This window comes from Vigna umbellata, chromosome 2 (assembly GCF_029865625.1).
Source record: "Vigna umbellata cultivar VRB3 chromosome 2, Vumbellata_1.0, whole genome shotgun sequence".
NCBI classification, from domain to species: Eukaryota; Viridiplantae; Streptophyta; class Magnoliopsida; order Fabales; family Fabaceae; genus Vigna; species Vigna umbellata.
In genome coordinates, this window is record NC_142166.1 from 5,529,803 (window position 1) to 5,540,947 (window position 11,145).

The 11,145-nt window shown below is 28.6% G+C and overlaps 1 protein-coding gene and 1 pseudogene across 1 annotated transcript; one reads left to right on the forward strand and one right to left on the reverse strand.

Annotated features, from left to right (window-relative positions):
- The first annotated feature begins 202 nt into the window (after positions 1 to 202).
- On the forward strand, positions 203 to 1,274 carry LOC124839299 (heat stress transcription factor A-9-like). Its single transcript, XM_047315072.2, has 2 exons — positions 203 to 499; positions 579 to 1,274. The coding sequence occupies exons 1-2, from the start codon at positions 203 to 205 to the stop codon at positions 1,272 to 1,274; spliced, it is 993 nt and encodes a 330-aa protein (XP_047171028.2).
- Positions 1,275 to 1,693: 419 nt separating this feature from the next.
- LOC124839288 (BTB/POZ domain and ankyrin repeat-containing protein NPR1-like) lies at positions 1,694 to 10,924 on the reverse strand (annotated as a pseudogene).
- Positions 10,925 to 11,145: the final 221 nt, after the last annotated feature.

Below are 11,145 nucleotides of genomic sequence, written 5' to 3' on the forward strand. Positions count from 1 at the left end.
TCAAAATAATATTTTTCTATATAACAATGTTGAATGAGTACTTTTTATTGTATCATATAAGCTAATTCTTTTAGAACCCTCATAAATATAAACAAAGACATGACTACATTCTTTTTGACCGACACAGTTTCATATTAAATGAACATGAATGTTGGCATTGGTTACCAAAAATAAAGTGTTGTTTGGAAGAAAAGAAACGAAAATGGATGTTTCCGAGTGCGAGTCCCTTCAGAAAGTGAAAGCAAAGGAACCAAACAAGGTTGGTTCTGAAAACGGCATCGTTTTGATGAAGGAAGAAGATGTTGAGTGGGGTCCACAACCGTTCATGAAGAAGATATTGAAAATGGTGGAAGATGAGAGCTCGAACCCAATTGTATCGTGGGGTGAAGGGCGTTGTAGTTTCGTGATTTGGGATTCTGCTAAGTTCAGTAAAACCATTCTTCCAAACTACTTCAAGCACAGTAACTTCTCTAGCTTCCTTCGCCAACTTAACAACTATGTCAGTGTTCTCTGATCTCTTATTGCATTTTTGCATGCCATGTTGAATTCACTGTGTATTTCTTAATTTCTTCACGCAGGGGTTTAAGAAGGTTAATCCAAAGCGTTGGGAGTTTGCATGTGAAGGTTTTCAACCAGGAAAAAGGCATTTACTGAAGCATATCGTGAGAAGAGGAAGAAAGAATAAGTTGTGTAATGAACAACTTCGAGGTGAAGTTGAGGAGCTGAAGAAGGAGAAGAACGTGTTAGCACTGGAAATTCTAAAGCTCACACAACGGCTTAGGGATTCACAGGTTCAACTTAACAATTTTGAAGAACGGCTTCGGTATGTTGAGTTGAAGCAATATCAGATGTTGGATTTCTTCAGCAGAATGGTCCAAGTGCCTGGTTTTGTTGAGCAATTGGTTCACAAGATTCAGCAGAAAGATGGGGTTGATGGGGCAGACATGGTTAGGAGATGCAAATTGTTGGGACCTCAGTACTATTTGAGCTTCTCTAATAAGGGCACGAACACTAGCTCAAACTTTGGTTATTATAGACAGCAAGGTTGTGAACAAAATGGTATCACCAGCTTCTGTCCTGTGAAAGATGATTCATACATATCTACACAAGGGCCGAGGACTGATGGTTATGATGTGTCACATGCTTATGATGGTGTGTTAGAAGAATTACTAAGTGAGAATTTTGGTGAGGATGTAAATGTAAGTGTGAATGAGTCAAATATATATCTTGAGTTGGAGAGTTTGATTGGATCCACAAGTGGATTGATGGGGTGAATTAGTTTACTGAACATCTCTTGAGTGTTTACAGAGTGATATTGTATGCATAAATAAGAAATACAAAACATAAAAGGCAATGCTTCATATTATGTAAAAGCAATGCTTCATTGGACTTTGAAGAGTTTGGTGAAGTCCTATCACATGCACTGTGTTAAGATCATGCAGCAATGTTCATACTCTGAAATATTCATTTACAAAGTAGTAGATAAGAGTGACGAAAAGGGCATTCAGTCTTCAATTTTAAGACCCACCCAGATGTTGATTCAATTGGGTTGGCGAAAATTCACAAGCTCAATTGTTTTACATTGTCACACACTGACATGGTGGTACACTGTTGTTCAATCAGAAACTGTACTATATTAATGATAATTTTTTATTGGTTGATAAAATACGTTTTTGCAACTTAGAAATTAAACTCATTGAAGAATTTGTAATGTGAGAAAATAGCTACCTCTATTTTCAAGGTACAACAATTTCATGCGCAAATCATCCCCTGCCAAAGCAAGAGAAAGTGATGCCTCTGAGCTTGCTCCAATATCTCTATGCACAATCGGTCATTGCATGACACCTTTCCTTCTTCAGTGGCATTGTAATAATCCAAAGCCTTGGTGAGACGCTTTGAAATCTGAAGGGCATTTCTACCATCCAAAGTGAGAAAAGAAGAGAGAAACTATAATATTAGGCTCTTTTCTCATTGCAGCAACATGAAAAACACTATAGCCCCTATGGTTTTTGTGGTTGACATCAGCAAGTCCAAGGTCAAGAAGCTCGGAAGTGGTCTTCACATCACAGTATGCAACAGCATAATGAAGTGCATATGCATCATCAAGAGTGGTGTGCCCCTCTTTCAAAAGCCATCTTACCAATTCCACATCGTCTGAATCCAGAGCCCTGTGTATTCTGTTGACAAGTTTGTCAGGAAAATTGAAGTTTCTGGGCATGTACATGCCATGTTCTATTTGTTAATCCATGTTTGTTTCACCAAAGATTGAGGCAGCTCCTTTTCAAGAGTGGTGATATCAGCATCAGATTTAACCATCGTCTCAGTGCACCTTGCTAGCAGTCTATCACACATTTTGCCACATAAGTTTGCGACCAACAGAATCATCAAAATCTCATCTACCAACACCTTATTAAGAATGCGTAATAATAGATTGTCCTGTAAGAAAACAAAACTGTTCTTGAAGCGTGTACAAAATGAATTATATATAGATTTCAGCATCAAATTTCCTTGCAAATTATATATTCCTTTTCATCTTTTATGATGGTTATTAACCACTGCTATATATTAATATTATAATAACATTCAAAATATACCGCGAATAGAATAAGTCCTCAAGAACACAGTAATCTGAGAAATTTTGTTCGTGATTTTGTTAACTTTTCTAAAACTTTTCGTGTAAAGACTGATTGAGATAAAGCCATTGTGAAAATTCATTAAAAAGGAATGGCCAAGAAGAAACTCAGACGAGATGAAAGAGAAAGTTCATCATAACAATGATATATAAATTCAATTAGAATTCTCATAGCTGCTTCACACTGTTAATAATTGAATCAAAATTAAACTCCACACGTATCTATCATTCTCAGAAAGACAAATGATGGAGAAAAAAGTCAATCCCACCCTAGAGAGAGAGAGAGAGAGGTTAAGGAAGAAGGAAGAGCTATGCATAATATCTTACCAGGAGCATGAAGTTGGTATACAAGGTCAGAAGAGAGATAATCTACTGCAGAGGTTGTTCATTTGCTTACGTAAATTGAGAAGATTTTTCTCAAAATAAACTCAATTTAAATACAATTTACTCAAATAAAGTCAAACGATTTACTCATTGATTACATTTATATTTTTGAAAAATCGATTTTTTAAGAGTCAAATTTTCAATATCAGATAGAGACCTGAAATTGATTCAATCCGGTTTACTTAAAAGTATTTTGTTAATTTCAATATATTTAATATATTTATTAATTTAATAAATAATTATAATAAAAACTGTATAAAAATATAGAAGTAATATAAATTTTTTTAATGAATTATGGACCAATTAATTTTAATCCAGTTTGAATCGTTTAATCCAATGAGTAAACTAAATTTAATTAAACTTGCATTTAGTAGTATACTAATTAACATTAATATGAATCAAATAATTGTATTACATCCTCATCTAAATGTTAATTATTTATTATTACAATTCAACTAGTAATCTAGTATTCAAATTTAAATATATTATGCTAGTTAATTAAAAAAATACCCCATCGAAAGTTCACCTTGACTTAAATATATTGAATAAGCCCGTTCTCCCTTATGCAGAAAATTAAAGAAATTATTTGTGCGAATTTCAGAATTTTCTCTTTAGTGAGTATACAATTTTTTTTTTCTTATTTTTCTTAGTAAAACAAAAAATTATTTTTCTTGTATGTACTAGTCTAAGTGAAATAAGTATAAGCCTTGGTGACTTAAAATAAAATTATACATGTTAAAAATTGTTATATATATTAAAAATATTATTTTTTATTTAATCAAAATTTAAATAAGACATAAATTTGAATGTTTTCAGCTGCATTCACATAAAAACAATTATCTAGTGCTCAAAATAATTTATATAATTTTCAAAATATCTTATTATTTAAATTTTATCGTTTCATTTCTAATTTATTAATTAGCTTACAACTTATTTTAAATTTCTTTTAACTCACCAGTCAACTCGTTTATTTTCTATTTAATAATCCATCTGATAAATTAAAAAATAATCAAAATAGAAGAAACTAGTTAAAGATAAAAAAAGTTTATTTAGGTTTAAGTAAAAATATATTTAAACAATTTTAATAAAAGTTATGAGCTAACGTGTTAACCAATCAATTTTTGGTGAGTTAAACTATATTGTAAAATTTATAATTTATAAAAAAAAATAAATCAAATTGAATTATCCCTTTTTTGACTAAATTTATAACAAGTCAACTCGTATAAACCAGATTGACTATTAACATTTTTATTTATATTATATTATATTTTTTATATTATATTATATTATTATTCTATATTATTTTCACGAGTTTTAAATGACATTATCTTGAATATTACATAAAAGAAAAAAAAACTTTATAATAATAAATGAAGACAACATTTAAATATCCAAATCATCTTCGAAAATCATTAATTCATGCATTTTGATAAATATTTTGATGAAACACATTGTATTAGTGAAATACTGTTTTCAGTTCAAGGAAAATATATTTAAAACTAAATGTATTATAAAACACAAGTTAGTGTAGCAAATTCTATCAACTAGAAAAATATCAATTATAGTTAGAACTCTAATACAAAATAAAAGATTGAGACACTATTTATAATTATTTTATTCAAAACATCTATGTATAGAAGACTTGTGATCATGTCAACCCAATTCATACGCGAAGTCTTTGCCAAAATTCTTATAAGTGATAGATTATAGAAATATCTTACTAAACAATAAAGAAAATGTTTTATGTTTGTAAATATTTACTTTACGAAGTATTTTTTTTTTTTGGAGAATTATTGTTTACATATGTTTTCTTTAGAGTGTTATCTTTGTAATCTTATAATAACTCTTTTGTTTTTAGTTAGAAATGACAATTAAATAAAACTTATAAAAGTTCTAAATGGTTTCGTTAAAAAAAAAACTTTGTTTTATACTATAACTATTCTTAAATATGTGTTTTGAATGTTACTTTCACGAGGGAATAAGTGAAGGTTATTGTACTTATTCTCTTTTCATTATATTTATTTTTATGTATATTATTTTACCTATAAATATAAATACAATGTATCCAAGCAAAAACTACAACAAAACACAATAATTTTCTTTAATTTTTTTATTTTTTGTTCTAAATTATCTTTTAAAAATATTAGGATTTATAAAATGAAAAGATCATTCCTTATATACAATCAATCTGATAAGTTATTATCTTGAAAGAAAATATTTATTATTTTGTCTTGTTTGGACACTAGATGTTTTATCTCTAAAAATAATGTTATATATGTCTTAATATTAATGATTTATAATCTCTTATATATTAACAATTTCTTTTATTATATTATTATTTCTCACAAAATTTGTGGGTAGACTTAATCTATGTGATGATGGATTTAAGGTTAACAAGAAATCTACCTGGGTTTATTGAGAGAAATCTACTTGGGTTTATTGAGAAAGTGTTGAGTTGGTTTTATCGAATAGAAAAAATATATGTTAACATAATATTTTGACACAGCATATAACGTGCGTTAACCTATTTTAATTTAATAAAAGGACTAGGATATTTTAACAACTTTTTTTAACAACTTTTTTATAATAGACTATGTGTCACTATTTTATTGGTCTGTATATTTGAAAGGAACCAATCACAAACTATTACATATGTTGTTGTAAAAAAGTTGTAAAAAAATTGTTAATCCTTAATAAAAAAAATTATATGTATTATTTTAAATTTAATAAAAAATTAAAAGTATTATATTAAAATGTTGTGAAAATTCTGTATTCACATGTTATTGTCCGAATAGAAAAAAATGAATAACATTGGTTGTTGGGAAAGCGGAAACGACCAAAAGCATCAAAATCCAGAGAAAATTCATTTACTCAAACGATTTGTTGGATTGAGATGCAAACCTTTCATCCACACACACAAAAATTGCATCAACCTCTTAACTCTTTTTTTATAAGCAATAAATAGATAAATATGGTAACCCATTGCTATCAAGGCCCCCTAATTTCCAATTTTTTGTTGTTGTACTTTTAACTATTTGTTATAGTGGGCCAATGGCCCAACCTATTTCACTCACTATCCATGATGGGTGATACCTTCACTAATCCATCTAACTAACCCAATATTCAAATTCTATTATGCGTTCTAATTGAATAAAATTAAAATTTTAATAAATAAATATATTAAATATATTTTTAGTCTTTAAAATTGGATGTAAAACTAAAAGTAGTCATTTTCTTAAAGTTTGGTATAATTTGCTATTCAAATTTTTAAAAAATACATATAATTTTTTTAGTCTAATTACATTAAAAAAAATTTGATGTGTTAAGTGAGATTTCAAACTGAAATTTGAGATGTTTATATTCTTAGATATATTTTAACTCAAATATTAGTTTAGAATATGTTTGCCATTAAAAAAATAATGACATTGAATTAAAATAGTTATATTTATTTATTTTTTAAATTTGAAAATTAAAATGTTCAAAACATTTTGGAATTCCAATTTCAACACTGAAATTAGGGTGAGTGACATATTTAACCAAACTAAATATTAACGACCATAAATTATATATTTATGGTAATTTATAATAGTTGATTACATTAAGTTATAATTATTTATTTTACTCTTGAAGTCTTTTAAAACAATTTTGAAACCTAACTGATTCCATGTTTCGTCCAATCTTTGTGATAGGTTGACAACCTGTCAAACCAAACCAAACCTAATTTGTCATACTTGAAAAATCATAAAAATGAAATAAATAAGTCAGTAAAGTAAACTACAGTTTATTTTATTTCTATATTTTTATTTATTTTTCCCATACTAACATTTCTATTCTTATTATATTTTAATTTATCTATTTATTTTTTATCATCTAAACAAAGTCTCGTCAATGGAGTTTTTCTTGTATTGTATGGTTGATTTGCAGAAGGAACAAAAAAGAGTTCCATTACAAGGAGGACTTGTCAAAAATTGACGTGGACGTGACTCTTCCTGATTTAATAAATTAATTTGAGATGCGTCTTTCTTAATTCAATTCATCTATAATATTTTAATCGATTTGAAGTTTCCAAGAACCCTAAATTTGATGTAATTCTGTCACGTTATCACACATGCTTAAATTATTGACCAATATATCTACATAATCTTCCTTCTACCTCGGTCGTATGTATGTTTTTTATTAGTTGTAACATTTAAAATTTATTCTTATTTTCACTAAGGATGTGTTTTACACAGGCTAGTTTATGAGTTAATCAGAAGTTGGTAATTAGTCAACACTAATATACAAGCTTAAATTTTTAGTTTATAAATTTTAATTACAAGTTTGTTTATTACTTTACAGTATTTGGTAGAAATAATTCATAAACTAGTTAATACGTATAAAATTTATTATAAATTTTTTTCTAACGAAATAATGTTGTTATGTGATTATTAATTTAAATCTTTTAAAATAATTAAACTTTTATTAAACCTTTAATGCTTCAATTTATTTTGTTTTTTAAAATTGTATGTGATTAAACGTTTTATTTATTTAAAGAATTAATTAATAATTTAGTTTGTGTTTTTTATATTACCGAATTAATTATAGAAATATTGTTGTTGTGACCTTCTTTCTTTGTCTTTCTGCGTAACTCTTTTTCTCTTGTATTTAATTATGATATATTATATGCCATTCGCGAGAAAAATATGAATTGTGTTTAGAAGGACATGTTGATGCTTAAATCAAACAACACATTAAATATAATATATGCAATAATAATGGGTTAATCTATTAATTACTTTGATAATAATGTTATTTGTACTAAATACTATGTTTATGAGTTATTACTTGCTTCGATCTAATATGTAAAGATAAATTTGGCTAATGATATTGATAAAATTTGGCTAATGTTAAAATTATTACCTTCACTTCCTTCTCCCTCTCAATAATTACGAAAGAATCTTATAATTTATAAGATATCTTATATAAAAAAAATATTAGTTACCTTTTACTAACACACGTAACAGTGTTGAGTATCAAATGGTTGGGGATGTGGATATAATAATAAGCTGGTGTTATAAAGAAGTGAATTATTGTACAATTTGTATGATTAGGACATATTTGTTTGGACTTTATTAATTGTTTATTTTCAAACAAACAGGTTTAATTAATAGAGAGAGATAAGATGATTAAACATGGCTGCTTTTGAAAGAAAACGAGATTAAATTAAAAGGGTTTTATAATGCAAGTGGCGAATTACGTTGAAATAAAAAAGAAGAACATGTGTGATGTTCGGGAACAATTATGAAACAGAACAGTCAAAAAGATTTGTCGATGTTGTGTAGTTTATATGTAGAATGTAATGTCCACTTGGAGGTGTACATGTACATCTTAGCCAAATACATTACCAGTTTTGAAGGCAACTTTATACATTGACCTCAAATTAAAAATATCTGAATGAAAGAAATTAGGAAAATAAAGTGTAATTGTAAACGTATAGAATGACCTAAGAAAATAGCAAACCATTCAAAACGTGGCTTGAAAAAAAGGGTACAACCAAAGTGCAAAGACAGACATAACATTCAATGGTCAAGATTTTTGACCATATTGACCCACTCTGTAACCCCAATTTTCACACATTCCGAGTTTTATTTTTATAACAAAGAAAATAATATCAGGGTAGTTAAAACTAGTTCACCGTGAAAATGGTGGTCAAACTCAAACACATTTAAAAGAAAAGATTATATTTAAGGAATATATTTTAAATTTAATTCAATTTTATGAATTTACCTTACACCAACAAAGCAAGTTTTCAACAGTTTAGGGTAGGTTTACTTTAATAGATGATTTGGAGAAGAGTGAGTAGATGTATCTGAGGAGATTTCAGACTAAATTTTTTGTTGTTTATTTGACTGAATTTGAAGATGCGTGAAAATGAATTTGAAAGAAAAGTTTATAAAAATTAGTGTAGAATTTAATGATTTAATTGATAGAAATAAAAGATTATCAAAATATCCATAGTAGTAAAAGTAATGTAAAATGATAATTATTAATATTATATATGATTCGTAAAAATTATTATAAAAAGAGAATAAAATAAAAGTTATTTTCAAAATTCCATTATTATTATTATTATCAGTTTTATTATCATTAAATAGGGTTAATATTGTAAAATGTTTTTTTATACCACAAATCTCTTCTATTCTACGACAGAGGGGATTATGCAAATCCTTGATTCACAGTCAACTCAAATATATAGAAATGAGCACACCTTTTTTTCGTAAATCAGTTTTTTTAATCTCTTTGAACAATAAATTTTTTTAAGCGAACACGAACTTAGTTTTTAGGATGAGAATTGCTAAAATATTAGCAACTGTGAAAATTGATACTGCATTATATTTATTTAATTGTGTTTTTTTAAATAGATTTTAAATATAACTAAATTTTATAAAATTGATTTACTGAATGAAATTTATATATATATGAAATTAAATATTAATAAATGCTCTGGTAATATAATGTGATTATGAATTTGTGGTGTCTGTGTTTGAAATGTTACATCTGAAAAGATGAGAGGGTGTATATTAATTGTTTTGGTTCGTAAGATGGTCGATGGTGTGGACCAGTTGCTAGCTTGACCATGTTAAGATGCATGCGTGAATGTTGGTAGCCATTAATGGGAATGGGTTGGCTGCTCATCACTTCACATCAACTGCGTACGTACTTCCTCCACTCACTGTGTAATTACTCCACACCTACTTACACTGCCATAATTTCCTCATTTTCCTCTTTATTTATTATTATTATTATTAATTAAAATAATCATAATTAGTCATCAATGATTTGTAACTGATATAGGGGTATCCAAATTAACCACACTTCAAAAATACTTATTTAGCAAGGTAAAATTTAATATAATTTTTTATTTTAGTTATATTTTTGAAGTAAACACGTTATTATTTATAAGCTGTATGAAACTATTAACATAAATTCTAAAAATCGAATATATGAAGAATAAAGATTTATCTCCAATGAAAAGTTTAAGAGAATCATTAATTCGTTTTCAGAATTTTGTCTCAAACGCTTAAATTAATAAAAAATATTTTTAAGTATAAGAGTAAGGCTGTGTTCGCATGAACGGAATTTACTGTTCATGCGAATTACAGAGCGATGATTTAAGCAAATGGTGATGTTCGTTTGAGATGATCAGCGACGATTTGCGCGGACGGATTTGCAGGATACCTCGTTTTTTCATCACTCGCAAAAGTGAGGAGATTTGCGATGATTTTAACTGAAATGTCCAGTGTGCCCTTAACTTTAAATTAAATGTCAATCTGAATCCTATGGAAATGAAAAGGGGTGCAGCACATAATCGATTTTGGTTAAGGGTAACCGATTACATGGTGAACAAAGTCCAAGTGCGTGTTGGAGAAGATGGTGAACAGTGCGTAACCGGTTACAAGGCTGGGTGTTGCGGTTACAGAAAACTGAAGAAATGCATGGTTTCCTGTAATCGGTTACATGAAGTTGTAACCGATTACAGAGCTTCCCTGGTGCTGTTTGCTTGCTGCTGCCTGGTGATCTAATCGAACTTGCAGACGAACTTTGCAGTCCATGGAGACGGAAGAAGGATTGTCGTTTCCTTCTTCTTGTTCTTGGTCCCTGGCATTGATGGAAGTAGTCAGTCGGAAGGAGTAAGCAATAAAAATGAAGCATTAGAGAGAGAGAGAGAGAGAATGACCTGGTTTGAGTTTGAGGGGAGGAGAGAGCGGAGAGGGGCGGAGGCAACCGGTGATGTAGAGAGCGCAGCGGAGGGAGCGAGGGAAGAATGAATCTGAGATGGGTTTTGTAGGAAGAAGTGGAAGTGGAGGGATGGGCACACACACAGAAGCATGGGCGGATGGTAGACACATACACACGCACAGAATCCATTACGTAACACTATCTACTTTTATTAGATTGGTCCCTTGTGTCTTGCTATATCTTCAAGAAACTAATTGTCATGTATTAAAAAAATTAATATATTTTAAACACATTACAGAAAAATTAAGGAGATAATCCAGATTTGAACATAGAGATTAAATTAATAATGAATACAATTTATTTTGGTAAAAATGTTAAGTGCTAATAGTTTTATTCTTTATTTTTTAGTT

Bases quoted from the DNA above. Each gene is read 5' to 3' on its own strand.
- LOC124839299 (XM_047315072.2), top strand. From the start codon at position 203: ATGGATGTTTCCGAGTGCGAGTCCCTTCAGAAAGTGAAAGCAAAGGAA. The intron at 500-578 runs GTCAGTGTTCTC...TTCTTCACGCAG, and splicing joins TTCGCCAACTTAACAACTAT to GGGTTTAAGAAGGTTAATCC.